At 37.2% G+C, this 20,225-nt stretch overlaps 1 protein-coding gene across 1 annotated transcript; it reads left to right on the forward strand.

The window, feature by feature from the left end:
- Positions 1-6,058: 6,058 nt before the first annotated feature.
- Positions 6,059-18,701, forward strand: LOC127411341 (MAP3K12-binding inhibitory protein 1-like). The gene is made up of 9 exons (XM_051646858.1): positions 6,059-6,226; positions 6,559-6,675; positions 9,462-9,686; positions 12,724-12,820; positions 13,521-13,586; positions 13,741-13,893; positions 14,067-14,164; positions 18,183-18,221; positions 18,324-18,701. The coding sequence occupies exons 1-9, from the start codon at positions 6,077-6,079 to the stop codon at positions 18,429-18,431; spliced, it is 1,053 nt and encodes a 350-aa protein (XP_051502818.1). The 5' UTR covers positions 6,059-6,076; the 3' UTR covers positions 18,432-18,701.
- Positions 18,702-20,225: the final 1,524 nt, after the last annotated feature.

Here is a 20,225-nt window from a genome sequence, read left to right on the forward strand (position 1 = left end):
TATTATATGGAGAGATCAAGATTAGGAACCTACAATTTGGCACAGATGGGAACTGCTCAAAGAAGTAATTATTTAATATTAAATGATGACGATTCTTTCTGTTTGACTTTTCTGTTTGACAGAAATGTAATGAGCAATAATCCTGCCCCACTAAGGCAACATGCAAAATAGAGTTATGAATGAAACAGGTCTCTTATGATCTGTCCGGTGACAGATGTGTTTGTCTCGTTTGCTGAAATTCAGAGTAACCATTGTGTGAAAATGCAGTAACTACAAAATCCACATCAAAATAATTCAAGCCATTTTTCTCAGTTTCATTGTTAGTTAATGAGAATGGCCTTTGCAGGGTAGTAAAGGGTACTGATTTTTTTTACCAGTGAAAATATATGTGTAAAGTCATTTAGGGAATACAGGTATTTGGATGGATGGAAGGATGGATGCATGCATGGATGCATGCATGGATGGATGGATGGATAGATGCATGCATGGATGGATGCATGCATGGATGGATGGATGGATGGATGGATGGATGCATGCATGGATGAATGGATGGATGGATGCCTGCATGGCTGGCTGGATGGATGGATGGATGGATGAATGGATGAATGGATGGATGCATGGATGCATGCATGCGTGCATGCATGGATGGATGGATGGATGGATAGATGGATGGATGAATGGATGGATGAAAAGTAATGCCATGTAAGCACCAAAGGTTATTTTCATGGCAAATAGAGTAGTTTAAAGTGCAATGACAAACAGTAAACAACAAACTATCACAGCATCTCTCATCGACACCGAATTAACAACAGGGAAACAGAAGCACACGTCCCGCAAAACACTGTATCCAGCTATGAATCATGATCAGGTACGGTCCTATCAGTTAACATTGACCGGGGAATCGATACCGGAGCAGGACAGAATCTTAGTGGGAAGGGACTGAAAAATTTGCGCAGACCACTACCTGCGGGCTTGCGGGTGGGAGCGGGACAAAACGTGAAATTTGTAGGCGGGAACGGGACCAAACATTAAATATTTTTTGCGGGAGTGGAACAGAATCTCACGGGAGCGGGTCTGAAAATCCATCCCGGGCAGACCTCTACTTTATAATTCAGGTCCGCTATTTCACGAACACCCGCAGCGGGTTTTGGGGAGCTGATGTGGACGGAGAGGGAGATCTTTGATAAGAGGGAGCCTGTGATACATTAACAGCAGCCACATGGTCACAGCACACTGAGACAACAACAGGCTTCTTTATGGGCATTAAAAACCTATGCATTGCACAAAAATATCTCTTATTATTGTTCTCGCTCGCGTGACGTCTCGGACTCTCGGGTTTGCAGCAGCCGCTTCTTGAGTGTGTCGTTGCTTTCGGCCAATGACAAAAATAGAAAAAACCTACACATTTCCTGTGCTGTTTTGTGATTGGTTGGGCAGTCTACAGCCCACCCTTAATGTTTGCAACACACAGCCCGCCCCCATATTGCTTTGAACCAAAGCACAAATTGGAATATAAATATTTACATATATATGCAGGGTTGGGGAGTAACGGAATACATGTAACGGGATTACGTATTTAAAATACAAAATATAAGTAACTGTATTCCACTACAGTTACAATTTAAATCATTGGTAATTAGAATACAGTTACATTCAAAAAGTATTTTGATTACTGAAGAGATTACTTTGCATTTTATTGTCATTTGTTTCATTTAATATTTAGTCCTTTCAGATGGAAAACATTTATCCATATAAATGATGCGATCCAAAGTGCATTTGAACAGCGGTGAAACACTTTCTTATGATGTGTTACATTCATACGAGCAGACAGAGAAGTAAGTTTGAAGTAAGTTTGGAGCAAAAGAAATAGAAATAAATCTTGTGTAAATTGTCAGCTTTACGCTAAGCTAAAATGCTGTTTCTAGCCATTTTACATGCACGTTACCAGGCATGTTTTTCTAGTAAGATCTTTGATATTAGGGCAAAAATTGTATTCTTGATAATAATTTTTGTATTGTTTTCCTGTAAAAATATCTAAAAATCCTTAAAACAAGATCAACTTGTTTTAGAAACAACACTGCATAAGATATTTAGGTTTTTCAGAGAATGTATTTTTAACATGTGTATTTTGTCTTACAGTACTGGCAGAGTTTTTATAGTCAAAACAAGTGAAAAAATCTACCAGTGCTGAAGAAGTAATCCAAAGTATTTAGAATATGTTACTGACCTTGAGTAATCTAACAAAATATGTTACAAATTACATTTTACAGCACGTATTCTGTAATCTGTAGTGGAATACATTTCAAAAGTAACCCTCCCAACCCTGTATATATATATAGATATAGGTATAGATATATACTGGCGGCCAAAAGCTTGGAATAATGTACAGATTTTGCTCTTATGGAAAGAAATTGGTACTTTTATTCACCAAAGTGGCATTCAGCTGATCACAATGTATAGTCAGGACATTAATAACGTGAAAAAATTACTATTACAATTTGACATTTAAGAACTTCTTAAACTACTTCAAAGAGCTCTCATCAAAAAATCCTCCACGTGCAGCAATGACAGCTTTGCAGACCCTTGGCATTCTAGCTGTCAGTTTGTCCAGATATTCAGGTGACATTTCACCCCACGATTCCTGTAGCACTTGCCATAGATGTGACTGTCTTGTCGGGCACTTCTCACGCACCTTACAGTCTAGCTGATCCCACAAAAGCTCAATGGGGTTAAGATCCATAACACTCTTTTCCAATTATCTGTTGTCCAATGTCTGTGTTTTTTTGCCCACTCTAACCTTTTCTTTTTCTGTTTCAAAAGTGGCTTTTTCTTTTCAATTCTTCCCATAAGGCCTGCACCCCTGAGTCTTCTCTTTACTGTTGTACATGAAACTGGTGTTGAGCGGGTAGAATTCAATGAAGCTGTCAGATGAGGACATGTGAGGCATCTATTTCTCAAACTAGAGACTCTGATGTACTTATCCTCTTGTTCAATTGTACATCTGGCCTTCCACATCTCTTTCTGTCCTTGTTAGAGCCAGTTGTCCTTTGTCTTTGAAGACTATAGTGTACACCTTTGTATGAAATCTTCTGTTTTTTTGGCAATTTCAGGCAATGTATAGCCTTCATTCCTCAAAACAATGATTGACTGATGAGTTTCTAGAGAAAGCTGTTTCTTTTTTGCCATTTTTAACATAATATTGACCTTAAGACATGCCAGTCTATTGCATACTGTGGCAACTCAAAAACAAACACAAAGACAATGTTAAGCTTCATTTAACAAACCAAATAGCTTTCAACTGTGTTTGATATAATGGCAAGTGATTTTCTAGTACCAAATTAGCAATTTAGCATGATTACTCAAGGATAAGGTGTTGGAGTAATGGCTGCTTGAAATGGGGCCTGTCTAGATTTGATCAAAAATAACTTTTTTCAAATAGTGATGGTGCTGTTTTTTTTTACATCAGTAATGTCCTGACTATACATTTGTGATCAGCTGAATGCCACGCTGGTGTATTAAAGTACCAATTTCCTTCCATAAGAGCAAAATCTATACATTATTCCAAACTTTTGGCTGCCAGTGTGTGTGTGTATATATATATATTTAAAACCATATTTCCAAAATGTTTGATTGGGTGGGCAAGACTCACATTTGGGTGGGCTCAGCCCACCTCTGCCCATGCCGACATCCGGCCTCGAAGTACCTCACACTGCAACCTTGATTTGTGCTTTTTTTTTTAAAGAAAAGGAGGGACAAGTAAAATATACAGGTGCATCTCAATAAATTAGAATGTCGTGGAAAAGTTCATTTATTTCAGTAATTCAACTCAAATTGTGAAACTCGTGTATTAAATAAATTCAATGCACACAGACTGAAGTAGTTTAAGTCTTTGGTTCTTTTAATTGTGATGATTTTGGCTCACATTTAACAAAAACCCACCAATTCACTATCTAAAAAAATTAGAATATGGTGACATGCCAATCAGCTAATCAACTCAAAACACCTGCAAAGGTTTCCTGAGCCTTCAAAATGGTCTCTCAGTTTGGTTCACTAGGCTACACAATCATGGGGAAGACTGCTGATCTGACAGTTGTCCAGAAGACAATCATTGACACCCTTCACAAGGAGGGTAAGCTACAAACATTCATTGCCAAAGAAGCTGGCTGTTCACAGAGTGCTGTATCCAAGCATGTTTACAGAAAGTTGAGTGGAAGGAAAACGTGTGGAAGAAAAAGATGCACAACCAACCGAGAGAACCGCAGCCTTATGAGGATTGTCAAGCAAAATCGACTCAAGAATTTGGGTGAACTTCAAGGAATGGACTGAGGCTGGGGTCAAGGCATCAAGAGCCACCACACACAGACGTGTCAAGGAATTTGGCTACAGTTGTCGTATTCCTCTTGTTAAGCCACTCCTGAACCACAGACAACATCAGAGGCGTTTTACCTGGGCTAAGGAGAAGAAGAACTGGACTGTTGCCCAGTGGTCCAAAGTCCTCTTTTCAGATGAGAGCAAGTTTTGTATTTCATTTGGAAACCAAGGTCCTAGAGTCTGGAGGAAGGGTGGAGAAGCTCATAGCCCAAGTTGCTTGAAGTCCAGTGTTAAGTTTCCACAGTCTGTGATGATTTGGGGTGCAATGTCATCTGCTGGTGTTGGTCCATTGTGTTTTTTGAAAACCAAAGTCACTGCACCCGTTTACCAAGAAATTTTGGAGCACTTCATGCTTCCTTCTGCTGACCAGCTTTTTAAAGATGCTGATTTCATTTTCCAGCAGGATTTGGCACCTGCCCACACTGCCAAAAGCACCAAAAGTTGGTTAAATGACTATGGTGTTGATGTGCTTGACTGGCCAGCAAACTCACCAGACCTGAACTCCATAGAGAATCTATGGGGTATTGTCAAGAGGAAAATGAGAAACAAGAGACCAAAAAAATGCAGATGAGCTGAAGGCCACTGTCAAAGAAACCTGGGCTTCCATACCACCTCAGCAGTGCCACAAACTGATCACCTCCATGCCACGCCGAATTGAGGCAGTAATTAAAGCAAAAAGGAGCCCCTACCAAGTGTTGAGTACATATACAGTAAATGAACATACTTTCCAGAAGGCCAACAATTCACTAAAAGTGTTTTTTTTTTTTTTATTGGTCTTATGATGTATTCTAATTTTTTGAGATAGTGAATTGGTGGGTTTTTGTTAAATGTGAGCCAAAATCATCACAATTAAAAGAACCAAAGACTTAAACTACTTCAGTCTGTGTGCATTGAATTTATTTAATACACGAGTTTCACAATTTGAGTTGAATTACTGAAATAAATGAACTTTTCCACGACATTCTAATTTATTGAGATGCACCTGTGTGTATATATATATATTCTGTGGTTTTCAACATCATGCGACAAATGCTGTCGATTAAACCTAACTTGTATAAAACCGAAATTATTCTTTGTATAGTATGTCATGGAGCTACCACATAGTAAACGTCAAAGCAACTACTGCACTAAGATGTAGCCTACAGTACAATAAAGCATGGAATTACCAGAGTATCATTGTACTTTTTTGTTAATGGAATAGATGGATGAATTGTCAAATGTGGCCATTTACAGCAGAGTAAAAATAAATAAATAAAAACCAGTATTTAACTTATTTATAAATGCTAAACCTGCAAAATGCAATTACCAAGTTATGTTGTATTGCTTTTAGAAATTTACCATCTTAATATACCATGTAATTTACATTGTAACCTACTCAAATGTATTCAAAGCATATCGTGGGACTACCATGGTACATGATTTAAAAAAACAAACAAAACAGTATTGCCATGGTACATGCCCAAATAACATGGTTTTGCCATGGTCATTTTGTAAGTGGGATCCAGGGACGAATTGATGCTTGATCAAAATACTGTAGATTGAAAATCCAATTCATAAACGCTAAACCCATGAAATGTGCATTTTCAAACTTTTAAAAACTGGTAGTATTGCCACGAATGTGCCTGACACCGGAAGTGAGGTATTGATATACAGGAGCGCTTCTCTCCAATCAGCGGAAGCCGCTGCCGCCTGGAGAGGAAGTACAATGGCGGCGAACGGAGAGAGGCTCGATACGTCTGCTGGAAGTAAACAACAGCTAATCAGCAGCCAGATATCCCATCGTACAAGGCACCGGGATGTGTTCAAAGACACATTCTTCTCTATTATCGAGTCTCTCGCTGAGTTCGGCTCAAAGGTTTGTGTAAATAACATCCAATTGCTTTACAGCAGCATTTATAAAACTCGTATTACCACAATGTGCAGATGATACGTTATTTAAGTCTTTTAAAACGAGTATGGGTAACAGACCTACATATGCTTTGGTCTTATTAAGAATTATCTGCAGTAAAAGCAATAAAAAAAATAAATAAAAATAAAATAAAAAGCCTTTTTTTTTTTTTTTCTTTGTGGACTTCCCATCAAAAAACTGGTGCGAGAGAGAGAGAGAAAAATAGAAAGGCAAATGATTAGTGAACAAGTTCAGGGACATGTCTGTCCAATAATAGATAACTTTTATATTGTTTCCAGCTTAAAGTGGGCGATGGGTTGCTGGGCATAAGTGCCAGTGCAAGCAATGTGAACATCTCTGAGCTTCAGCCATCAAATGTGTACACCTGTTTACAACAGCACATCTCCAAGCTACAGGTAAATTAACTTCTTACTAGTTCATTGAGAATTATAATTTAGTCCCTGTAAACCAAATAAGGCAATGGAGACAGCACCGACAACCCTAATAATTTGACTCCACTCAATTGAATTGAGTAATGGCGTCTCTAAAACTTGTGTATTTAAGTTCACTTATCTTGTTGTTTGTATAGAATGAAATTTAACTATTGTTAAATTAAGTTGAAGTATGTAATTTCTGTGCCACCAAACGGAATTGCAAAAATAAACTTTGTTTCCAAAACAGCTTTCTGAATACGACCCCTCCCTGTCTGCCGTTGGTCAGACAAATACATAGTCCCACCCCCAACTCACAGCATTAGTTGAGGAACGTTTTTAGGGCGGGTCTAAGCGGGTCACTCAAAACAGAGCCATTTTCAAAGCACCTCTTAAGGATAGTGCTTACAGTTTTTGAGAAAATTAACCAATGAATGGCTTACTAGTAGTTGTCTTTGCATATTAAGCTGGGATAGAAAGTATTTTAACACAGAAAAAGTTATATACTTGATCTTAAGTTAAGGTAAATAGATGCAAGTTGACTTAACTCAGATTTCCTGTTTAAAGGGATAGTTCACCCAAGTATGAATATTCATCATATAGATCATTTCAAGGATGTAAACAATAACAAAGTAATTAGAACGCTACTGGCCTGGAAGCGTTTCCGGTATCATTACTGGATCCTTTAAATAAGGCTATGAGTTCACATATTTTCTCAAAGAACATCAAATGTTTACCTGAAGTGACTTATCCAGATTTGTTGTTGATGCTGAGCGTCTACACGAGAGAGGCAATGAAATTTTATCGTAGTTTAGATGCTCACAATAATTTCCCCAGAGGAAAAATCGGGAATATCTGATTGCTCCTATTAAAATCAACGAAGCTGTCCAGTGAAGCTGTCCGTATGACCTGTGGACAAGGTAAGGTTTTCTTCTGCTACAAATACTTTTCTTGTCTCTTTCTTTTAGATAAGTGTCACTGCGGCGGTTCATGTGTCCATTTCTGGTTGCTTTTTGGAGATCTAAACATTTTAATTTCCATTAGTTCCAGGCATCCAGGGAGTGTCCAGTCAACAAAAAACATGGCCCTCATTTGAGTAAATTACATTTTATGACAGTCGTGTTAAAATTATTATTATTATTAATGTTAATCATGTTAAAGTCAGAATGAGTGAAGTGCCGAGTTTGACAACTAGTAGGAAATTTTCAAGGAACGTCACTTCCTGAAAACTACAAATAGTCCTTGAAATGCTCTATACTCACCCGTATGCCATCCCAGATGTGCATGACTTTCTTCTGCTGAACACAAAGTTTTTAGAAGAATATTTCAGCTCTGTAGGTCCATACAATGCAAATGAATGGTGGCCAGAACTCAAAAGGTCCAAAAAGCTCAAAGACAGCATAAACGCCGTCAATACGACTCCACTGGTTAAACCCATATCTTCAGAAGTGATATGATAGTTGTGGTTGAGAAACAGATAAAAATGTAAGTCCTTTTTTACTATAAATTCTCCTCCTTGCCCAGTAGGTGGCGATATGCACAGAGAATGTAATTCAACAAAAACGAAAGAAAAATAATGTGAAATTGAATGTGGAGATTTATAGTAAAATAAGGATTTAAATATTGATCTGTTTCTCAACCACACCTATCATATCTCTTCAGAAGACATGGATTTAACCACTGGAGTCGTTTGGATTACTTTAATGCTGCCTTTATGTGCTTTTTGGAGTTCTGGCCACCATTCAATTACATTGTAGAGCGAAAATATTCTTCTAAAAATCTTCATTTGTGTTCTGCAGAAGAAAGTGGGGGAGTAAATGATGAGAGAATTTTCATTTTTGGGGGAACTATCCTTTTTTTTTTTTTTTTTTTTTAAACTTAATTTTAAGTGAATGGACTGAGTTTAGGTCATACGATAACACATCTTAAATACTGAAGATTATAACTGATTCTAGGTAAATCATCAACTGAACTTATTTCTCCACAGTAATGCCTATATGCCTGTACTTCAGTTGCACATGGACAAGGAGACCTGATATATTGTGAACAGGGTCCAACTTGACCTAAAGGGACACAGCTCACTCTAATGTTGTCATCACACAAAACAATATATTGCAACAAAACAACATACAAAAGAGATAAAACCTCAATGAATTCTTAATAACAACTATTATATGGTCTCATTTGTTCTTTTTTACCAAGGAAACATTATGTAATTCAAGCCCAAGGCATTGTGGGTATTCCCCATAGCCTCATTTTTGCACTTGATAGTTTGAGTTAACACTTTTATGAAAAATATGTTTAAGGAACTTAAATATTTGAGTTATGATTTCAAAACTTGACATTTGAATTCATGTTTACCGGAAAGATCAAGTTGTCTTCAGTAATGACAACATTAGGTTTTACAGTGTGGTATCATATGCATTATAGCATTGGCTCTCTGGAATACATATTTCTCATTGGTCAGTCGTGACATTGTGTGGGTTTGAGTGTCAACTCAAATCAATGTTTCATTTATTTATTTTGAAATCATTTATTTATCAAGATAAGTACAGTCAGGCAATAATTATCACAAAATAACCACTGCATCCCCCACACAGGGTTTATTTTTCAATAATAACTGGCTGACTGTACATTATTCCATATTATTAGTCTAAAAGGTCCTTTATCATCATAGTTACAAATACACTGAAATGTGAATGACAGACCATGGGACATAAGAACCATCTGTGGTCCCTTTTCATTTATTATTACCTTTCTATTTCTTCCAGTCAATATCTGTAACCCTAAAGCACATAGTGGAGTCTGAAGGCCAGCCCGGCCCAGGCAACAGTGAAAGCAGGCTGGCCTCCAGGAGAGAAACAGCAGAAACATCTGAGCAGATGGTGGTTGACTCGCAGCAAGTTCCTCCTACATCTCAACACAACATTGTCCATGAGGATCAAAACAAGACTCAGACTGATGACAATGTGCAGATCAAGGCTGGTAAATCTGAGGTAAAACGCAACAAATGTGCCGCTACACAAAATCGTGTACAGTGGCACAAAAAAGTATTTTGACCCTCAAGCCATACTTATAGGAATATTCCGGGTTCAGCGCGAGTTCAGCTCAATCTATAGAATTTGTCTCAAAATGTTGATTTCCACAAAAAAATTATAATTTCGATTTGCCCCTTGTTTATTTGAAAAAAGAAAAACTCAAAAGTAAGGCACTTACAATGGATGTGAATGGGATCAGTCCACAAATGCTGAAGTAGACACAGTTTCAAAAGTATAGCCAAAAGATGTAAACAATATACGTGTTAACATGTTTTAGTGTGATCAAATCACTTACTAACCTTATCTGTGTAAAAATGCATGAATGTATTAGATTGCATTAGATGAGAAAAAATCAAACCAAGTGTAATTTATAAAAAGAAAAAAAAGAAAGCACAAGCACTTTTTAAGTAAAAACTTTCACAAAAAGAAGTTTGTAACAATAGATGCACAGTTCAAAATTAGGACAAAGCATTTAGACACTTTTTGGTTGCCAAATGTGAGTGGAACATGTCTGTTTATCCTGTAAAAATCTCCTTCTGACCAGTTGGTTAAATTGTACTTGCATAAATGGCTCAGAAAAGGAAAGTTAGTTCTGAGAAAAGGTCCAGCATCATTTGTTTGAAGATCCTACTTGGTTTGATATTTTGTTGTCTGTGCTGTGGAATATATAAATCAGTATATACAATGTATACTGTAAATATCTGTGTGTATCATATATAGCTGAAGTCAGAAGTTTACATACACCTTAGCCAAATACATTTAAACTGACTTTTTCACAATTCCTGACATTTAAGCGTAGAAAACATTCCCTGTCTTAGGTCAGTTAGGATCACTACTTTATTTTAAGAATGAGAAATGTCAAAATAATAGTAGAGTGAATGATTTATTTCGGCTTTTATTACTTTCATCACATTCCCAGTGGCTCAGACGTTTACATACAATTTGTTAGTATTTAGTAGCATTGCCTTTAAATTGTTTAACTTGGTTCAAACATTTTGGGTAGCCTTCCACAAGCTTCTCACAATAAGTTGCTGGAATTTTGGCCCATTCCTCCAGACAGAACTGGTGTAACTGAGTCAGGTTTGTAGGCCTCCTTACTCGCATATACTTTTTCAGTTCTGCCAATTCAAATTCAAATTTTCTATCGGATTGAGATCAGGGCTTTGTGATGGCCACTCCAATACCTTGTCTTTGTTGTCCTTAAGCCATTTTGCCACAACTTGAGGTATGCATGGGGTCATTGTCCATTTGCAGACCGAGCATTAACTTCCTGGCTGATGTCTTGAGATGTTGCATCAATATATCCACATAATTTTCCTTCCTCATGCTGCCATCTATTTTGTGAAGTGCACCAGTCCCTCCTGCAGCAAAGCATCCTCACAACATGATGCTGCCACCCCATGCTTCACGGTTGGGATAGTGTTCTTCGGCTTGCAAGCCTCACCCTTTTTCCTCCAGACCTAACGATGGTCATTATGGACAAACAGTTAAATTTTTGTTTCATCAGACCAGAGGGCATTTCTTCAAATAGTAAGATCTTTGTCCCCATGTGCACTTGCAAACTGTAGTCTGGCAGTTTTGGAGCAGTGGCTTCTTCCTTGCTTAGCAGCCTTTCAGGTTATGTCGATATAGGACTTATTTTACTGTGGATATAGATACTTGTCTACCTGTTTCCTCCAGCATCTTCACAAGGTCCTTTGATATTGTTCTGGGATTGATTTGCACTTTTCGCACCAAACTATGTTCATCTCTAAGAGACAGAATGTGTCTCCTTCCGGAGCGGTAGGATGGCTGCATGGTCCCATGGTGTTTATACTTGCATACTGTTGTTTGCACAGATGAACGTGGTACCTTCAGGCATTTTGAAATTACTCCCAAGGATGAACCAGACTTGTGGTGGTCCACAATTTTTTTTTTCTGAGGTCTTGGCTGATGTCTTTATATTTTCCCATGATGTCAAGCAAAGAGGCACTGAGTTTGAAGGTAGGCCTTAAAATACATCCACAGATACATCTCCAATTGCCTATCAGAAGCTAATTGTCTAAATGCTTGACATAATTTTCTGGAATTTTCCAAGCTGCTTAAAGGCACAGTTATCTTAGTAAATGTAAACTTCTGACCCACTGGAATTGTGATATAGTCAATTAAATGTGAAACAATCTGTCTGTAAACAATTGTTGGAAAAATTACTTGTCATGCACAAAGTAGATGTCCTAAACGACTTGCCAAAACTATAGTTTGCTAATATGAAATATGTGGAGTTGTTAAGAAAATTCTGATCTTCTGACTTCAACTGTATATTTGCCTCAAGCAGTTTAGTAATTTAACTTTGTTTTATTTTTTGCTGCCACTGATAAATTAAGCAGAATAATTTATTTCCATTTAGTTTGGTTATTAGTATTATTTAAATTCACCAATACATTTTTTGCAACAAACTTTCACTTTGTGCATGTGTTGAAGTACCTCTTTTCCCAAACAGAGTTAAAGGTAATTGTCTGGTGGTTGCTGTTTATATTTGCATGTAATCTGTCCCCGTTGGTCAGTCATAAGGTTTGTGAATTACTGTCTATGGACAGACAGTTCCCACATTGAATGGAAAGCTCCTTCAGTGCCTGCTTTCCCTCAGAGAGAAACAAATAGCCATCCACTTTGAGAGGGCCTGGTCCTTCCAGCATTATGAAGTGGATGTTCATTACACGCTGAAATTGCATGTGGGCGAAGGACAAGGAGGCCCTCATTTTTTATTGCTTCTTTATTTACAGTCACTATAATAAAAAAACAAAGCAAATCCAACTATCTGAAATGGTTGCTTATGAATGTTTTTATTTTTGGAATAATTGTGTCCACTGCCCTTGCTTGTCAGTCATGCAGCCCATATGGCCTAGTATTTGTCATTATTACTAAACAGCAAAAAATGGATTGATTTTTTTCAATAGCTCATCAATCCGACCCTCATTGTCCTCTCTCTCTCTCTCTCTCTCGCTCATTTTCTCAGATTGAACGTAGGATATCTGCATTTATAGAGCGCAAACAGCTGGAGATCAATGAAAACAATGTGAGGGAGTTTTGCAACGTGATTGACTGCAATCAGGGTGAGAATGGGAGGCCACTGGTGGTATTTGGGGATGGGTGGGGGTATACTGCACATCAATTGCCAATGTTTATGAGAGTGCTGATTTACACTAGCTAGAGGTCAGAATGCACCTGTCATTCTGAGACTGAATCCTCCAAATACACCCAGCTCTGGCTCGAACTGTCCGGAGGGCGGGAGCTGGACTTGATTTTAAAATAACTGTGTATCTATGCCAAAATCTGGTCATTTAGTTTGGGCATGTTAAGTTACAATTTATGGGGCATTTGCAAATGTAGATGTGCACTACCTGCAGTACAGCCCATTGAAGAGACAGTAAGTCTATCCCTCACATCCTCGTTATCATCCCCATTAAAAATCAAAGATGGTGCTGCTGTGAATAAGGTCTACTTAAAGTATTTTTATGTTTAATATTTAAAATAAAGAATAAAAATAGTATAAATGAGGTGTTTGTTTTGTAAAAGAAATTCTTACATAGGTACAGTTGACATTTGTCTACAAAACTAATTTCAAACATTTAAACATAAGACATTAGATTATAACAAACATACATGTGAAATCAAGTCAAGTGTGTCCAAACTTTTGACAGGTAGTGTGTAAGGGTATGATTAATTCTTCAATTCTTCTTCAACGTAATACAGAAGTTATGCTAGTTTAAGTCAATGATTTAAAAAAACAAAAACATTTTTATTATTTTTTAGAGGACAGTTGTGCAAGAACCGATGCAGTCTTCACTCCGTATCCTGGTTTCAAGAGTCACGTCAAAGGTTAGGCACACATTTATTCCATTTTACCCATCTTTCCATCGTACCCCCTATTCTATCTACCCATACATTTCTGTAAACTCTATATGTTCTATATGTAAAAATACGTGACTGGTTAAATTGTGGGCTATTAATTGCTGTTTGTTTTCTATTATAGTGACACGTGTGGTAAATACATATGGACCCCAGACCAGAGGAGTGCATGCTGAGCTGGGTGACCAGCAGCAGGGCTCCATTAGCAGAGACTGTGGGAACTCTGCCATTGAGGAGAGGCTCCAAAACATGGAAGCTCACCTTAAACTTTCAGCAGGTTGGCAAGATCAACACAAGAATTGATATCTGAAGTTCTAAGATCCTTTCTTAGAGTGTAGACATAAATTGAATGGTCTTTTTTTTTTTTTTTTCATAATCAGGCCTAAGGACTCTGTTTGTGTACAAATAAAGGTCTGATTGTTGTGTAACTCTACTGTATTTGGCTCTTAGCGGGTCCAGTTCCTCAAAGCGTTTATCAGCGGCTCAAGAAACTTGAAGATCGAATTCTGGAGCTCGAGGGTCTTTCTCCAGAGTACTTCCACTCCACAGTAAGTGGTGGCAAAAGAGGAAGAGAGAATGTGTGTTCTTGTTTGTTGGAGGAGTGGATGATCTGGTATTGAATTAGACTGAGGTTAGAGCATTGTGCAAGCTCCACGCTGCTTCAACATCCTCAGTAGCTTATAAACACAGACAAAAAGGCATTGGATGATTTAGAAAGAGATCTTGAGTTTTTTTTCTTTAGTGAATCAAAAACATCAAACAATTTAGCATACTGTCTAACACACAATGTGTGTATTCTAGAACATAATTGCAAAAAATGGCAACACAGAAGGTGGTTATGTTGTTGGAGCTCCTGGAACTATATTTAATCTGCCTAAAGTCTGAGGATTTAATCTGAAGAATTAAAAAAACATTCTAAATTTTTGTCCCTTAAAATGCTTTCTTGAAAGAGAATGTCACCCAATAGTGTCTTCCACCAATTAGCAATAGAAAGTGACATGAAATAATGTCTATTTGCCATTTAACAAAATGTCAAGCCCTTCGAAATGTCATGCCCTAACTTCCTGTCTCAATAGAAAATGTATCTTATACCATTTCATGTTGTCTTTAAAGGGTTTGTTCACCCAAAAATGAAAATCCTCTCATGATTAACTTAACTTAAAGCCATCCCGGATGTGTGTGACTTTCCTTCTTCAGAAGAACTGAAGTGAAGATATTTTTAAGCAGATTTCAGCTGTTTGTCCATACAATGCATGTAAATGGGTGCCATCAGGCTGCTGGCTGTTTGATGGTCCAAAAGGCATATTTAGGCAGCATAAAAGTAATCCACATGACTCCAGTAGATCAATTAATGTCTTCTGTAGCAAACCGATAGGTTTGTGTAAGAAACAAATCGATAATTAAAACTTTTAACTTTAAAATTGCTTCCTGCCAGCAGTCAATGCATCAGTGACGTAAGCGCTATGGCGTGTTCACGCGAGAAGTTGGAAGCAAGAGTTAGTTCATTTCAAACATCAATACAGTGCTGGGTGGAAGCAACAATTTAAGGTTAAAAACGTTTTAATTATGGATTTGTTTCTTACACAAACCTATCAGTTTGCTACAGAAGACATTAATTGATCGACTGGAGTCATGTGGATTACTTTTATGCTGCCTAAATATGCCTTTTGGGCCATCAAACAACCAGCAGCCTGATGGCACCCATTTACATGCATTGTATGGACAAACTGAGCAGAAATCTGCTTAAAAATATCTTCACTTTGGTTCTGTTGAAGAAGGAAAGTCATACACATCTAGGATGGCTTAAAGGTAAGTAAATCATGAGAGGATTTTAGTTTTTGGGTGAACTAACCCTTTAAAGGGGCCATATCATGAGGAATAACATTTTTCTCTGTCTTTTGAGTTAAGAGCTTGATTTACTATGCCAACACACTGTAATTTTCAGAACTTAAAACTCAGTCCATAAAGAGCATTTGTGACCTGCTCCTGAGTTTTAAGCACTAAATGAAAAAGGAAAACATTTTAGTGATTTTATATCAACCAACCTTTAAATGATTATATCTCTGCAGCGATTTGGAGTAGAAACACATTGTTACAAAGCTGAGACTTCACTTTTTACTTATAGTTCACACAAAAATGAAGATTCTCTCATTTATTTACATTCATGCCATCCCAGATGTTTATGACTTTCTTCTGCTGAACTGGAATGAAGATTTTTAGATTATCTCAGCTGTGTAGGTCCATACAATACAAGTGAATGGTGTTTAAAACTTTGAAGCTCCAAAAAGCAAATAAAGGCAGCATAAAAGTAATCCAAACGACTCCAGTGGTTGAAAACAGGACGGTGACTGAGGAAGGCATTTGGCCGAAACTTTTGTTTTTAAACCCCCTGCTGCTCAATAATAGACTCTTCTCGAAAGACTTTTTCAGAGTGCAGTCCTTCTCTTATTTTTTAAATCATTATCGTGCCCAGAGACTGCAATGGCAAGATGTGCAATGAAAACTGAGTTATATTTTGGTCTGTTCTCACCCAAAACCGCTTCAGCAGACATGGATTAAACCACTGGAGCCTTTTGCATTACATTTATGCTGCCTTTATGTGCTTTTTGGAGCTTCAAAGTTCTTGCTACCATTCCCTTGCATTGTATGGACTTCTAGAGCTTAGATATTCTTCTGCAAATCTTTGTTTGTGTTCTGCAGTAGAAAGAAAGTCAAACACTTCTGGCATGGCATGAGGGTGAGCAAATGATGAGAGAATTTTCATTTTGGGTGAACTATCGCTTTAGACCAAGAAACACATTTAGAGTTTTATGCTCTAAAGTGACACAAAATGATGAACTAAGTCACATGGATTCGAAACCAAGCTTGCAAAAAATTGTAACTTCTGTGACTCTCTAATGTCAGATACAGTAGACGAATGCAGATGTGTGACCATCCACATTTACACATCAGTGATGCCTCTTTGGATTTTCAGAAACTAGGCATGTCACTAGTCACGGTAATGTACAGTACTAAGAAGGATAGTAGATAATATTGTTCCTAAACACAAGAACTAATGATAATGTGGAACTAATGAATGTGTAAAATTTGGTAATGTAAAATCTTGGGCACTTCCTGGCTGTTTGTAGTACCTGCCGCTCTTTGTATCCTTCAGAAGGATGCCAATGTTAGAAACGAGTTTGAAACAAGGTTCTTGATCTGATTTTTGCAACTTTAACTGTTAATGCGGCACATTTCAGCATACCATGTAATGCAGGCTTTGTAAAGAGGCTGTTAAACGAAAGGGAAGTTAACTGTTCAGGCGGGTTTTTTAAGGCACAAAAACAATTTAAATTTAAAGGACTAGAGAGAAGGTGGAAAATGGGCATATAAAAAAAAAACTAAATTATTTCTATTTCTGACTAAAAATAAAAAAAAAAAAACTTTGCAAACACTACAAGTGGACCTCAGGGAGGAAAAAAAAAAATAACCCAAAAAAAAAAATTTATGACCCCTTTTAGCAAGTTTACCTTTAGCATTATGCTAAGCTTTTTGGCTAAGATGTTTCTCACTTTGCCTTTCGACATATCAGTGCATTTTAGCTAGCAAAATAAGCAGCACAAGGAGATCTAGCATTTAGGTCATGTTCGAGTAGATAAATTGTTTTGTATAGTGTAAGGCAGTAAAAGTCTGTCCTTGTACCCATGCTTCTGTTTGTTTTTGACACCGTACTGCACATGTCTTTGTTACGCTGTCCTTCTCACTTATGTGTGTCCTCCTGCGCTCCCGACAGCTGACCGAAGAGTTCTTCAAAACCATTAAAAGCTGATATGAGTGATATTTTATTCCCTCACTTCAGATTTTGTTAACCCTGTCAGATTGTAGCCCATCAAAGTTAGCTGAGTAAGTGCTCTTGAACCATTTCTACGCCTCCTCACACCAGCTTCACTTAGTTCAGTGCTGAACTGAAAGCTAGCTGATTTCCATGTGCTTTACAATGTGTGCGTCTGTGTATTGCCTGTAAAGTGGGACATTGAGTGCCGTCAAATGTGCTGATTTTCTTAGTTTGCAGAGCGGCTTTCAGCAAGTCAAATTAATTAATTGAACTCTGCTGACCAGGGCTGGGCAAATATCATCTCTCCCTGCCAAATGGGTCCATATGCACACAGAAAAGTGATTAAAATAAAGATAAATTATGGGTAACCGGGGGGGTTGATGGTCAGAATAAATGAAAGGGCCATTGGGGGACCAAAAGAATCCTGATGACTCCCACGTAATACTGTTAATCAGTGCATGTCTATGGTGGCTCTGGTCTGTTGGCAGTGATTGAGTGATGCTGGAGGACGTCTCTGTTTCACCCCACTTACTGGCATCCTTGGTTAAATGTATTGTTTTGGCTGCCATCACATTTTTCCCTTAAATAGTTTGAAAGTCCCTTTTTCCATTCTGTGAATAAAGAGCTATAACAGAGATTTTTGGTTAATCTGATATTGAGATAAATGATTTGGCTTGTTGTTGAAAGGCGACTGATGTGCATTGTTTGTATTAATTGGCATTCATTTCATGCTTTCATTTCTTTTCTACCAGAATTACTCACTTAAGCGAACTAAAGCCTCCATGTCACAGGTAAGTTCCAATATCGATGGATTTATGTATTCGTCGAGAAAAATCGAAAGGTCCCACTGTTAAATGAGAATGTCTTGGCTGATGAAAATTATCTTTTCACAGAGCTACAGCCTCGCAGAGCTCAATGGGAAGATCAGTGCCGTCAAAGCTGCCTTGCTGAAAAAAACTAGCGAGTTCCAACCCACAGACGCAGAGGAGTTTCCATATTGACATAAACGAAAAACCTTGAGTACTTTTGATTTTGACATTTTTTTTTCCTTCTCAAAATTTGATCCCTGTCGATGTCATTTATTTTTTTCCATGTATGGAGCTGCAGTGATAATGTATCTTTGGTTTATAACATTCTGTCACTGAATATTTATATTTGTAAAATGTGTTAACATGTATTATTCATGATAAACTGTTTTTGTTTTTCATTTATTCACTGTAAATATATGTGGTACACCAGACACGAATTTATATAAATGTACATTTAATTTAGTCATGAAATTAACGTGTATTTTTTGTTAACATTCCCTTTCCCCTCACCGCAGCCTGTACATACAGTTTAATAATTTGATGAAAATGAAATCTTTAGCCTTAGAATGCATGTTTCATTGTGCTCTGTCTGTGCTCTCGCATTGTGAATTACCTGGGGTCCTAAAATAGTCTGATAAATAATACTCTTTTAAAAATAAAATGTTATTATACTGATAACGAAAACAGGACATGGGTACATTACACAGCTCTTTAGATATAATTGAATCTAAATCATTTACAACAATGGGGGAATTATCCAAAACTGTATTGCTCTGCTTTATACTGGTTATGTTGGTCACAGTTCAGATAATTATGGTAAAGCTCATTTATGTTTATTTTATTTGAAATACCAAAAAAATGTTAAAGTTCAAATACTGAGGATTATTAGCAAGGTCAAATGCTAGCTTGTTTGACTGGTACAAGTGTACAAGACATGGAATAATTTAAGGCCACCATGTCAGTGGGGGTATGAATACGTTAAGTAAAAACCTATAATAATCTATGATTATTACACGTGATTGTGGGAAGAGATGGCCATCTAAAGAAAGTGTGAAAGTGATTGCAAAGCTGCAGGAACAGTGAACAGACAGCCGTAGCTGCTGTGGGTCAGCTCACATGTTATTATTCATTCATTATTGACCTCTATTTCTGTTAAGGTTTAAATATGATTTCAGAAATTTCTATCAATGTAGGATTTATCATAGTTACGGAATTACCATTGAATTTGAAACGGTAACTACAGCCCTTTCTAAATGCAAACACTTTATTGCTTTGTTTTGCCTTGAAGCTTTTGCTAATGGAAAATTAAAGGAATATTATCGGTTCATTACAAGTTAAGCTCCATCGACAGCATTTGTGGCATAATGTTATTCGACTTGTCCCTTCTTTTCTAAAAAAAAAGAAAAGGCAAAAATCTGGGTTACATTCAGGCATTTATAATGGAAGTGAATAGGGCTGATATGTAAACATTAAAATACTCAGTTTCAAAAGTGTAGCCACAAGACCATATGCATGTTAACATGATTTAAATGATAAAATTGTTTACTAATCTTTTCTGTGTAAAATTATAGGTCTGTCCAATTTACAACTTCATTGCCATGATGACACAACGCCATATACCCTAAAATGGCAGTAAAAACAATGATTTAAACAACTACACAGCTCAAATAATAAACCAGGTTTACCAGAAAAAAAAAAAATATGTAAGTGCTTTTATAAACTTAAATACTTCATATTTCTGATTTTAAACCCTCCAAAAATGGGCCCCATTCACCTCCAAAGTAAGTACCTCACTGCATTCTCAATTTTTGCTTTTTTTAAACAAAAACAAAAGTTGAGATTATATTTTGTGGTAGTCAACAATTAAGCCACAAATGCTGTTGATTGAGCTTAACTTATATTGAACCTGGAATATTCCATTAAGGCTATCCAAACCCCTGCAATGCACATCTAATTTTGCATCACAACACTGAATAGTTTCTGATT

Source organism: Myxocyprinus asiaticus, chromosome 20 (assembly GCF_019703515.2).
Source record: "Myxocyprinus asiaticus isolate MX2 ecotype Aquarium Trade chromosome 20, UBuf_Myxa_2, whole genome shotgun sequence".
In the NCBI taxonomy this organism is placed as follows: Eukaryota; Metazoa; Chordata; class Actinopteri; order Cypriniformes; family Catostomidae; genus Myxocyprinus; species Myxocyprinus asiaticus.

Coding starts and splice junctions, on each gene's coding strand:
- LOC127411341 (XM_051646858.1), top strand. CDS start 6,077: ATGGCGGCGAACGGAGAGAGGCTCGATACGTCTGCTGGAAGTAAACAA. Junction 6,227..6,558: donor TCGCTGAGTTCGGCTCAAAG/GTTTGTGTAAAT, acceptor TATTGTTTCCAG/CTTAAAGTGGGCGATGGGTT. Junction 12,821..13,520: donor CGTGATTGACTGCAATCAGG/GTGAGAATGGGA, acceptor ATTATTTTTTAG/AGGACAGTTGTGCAAGAACC.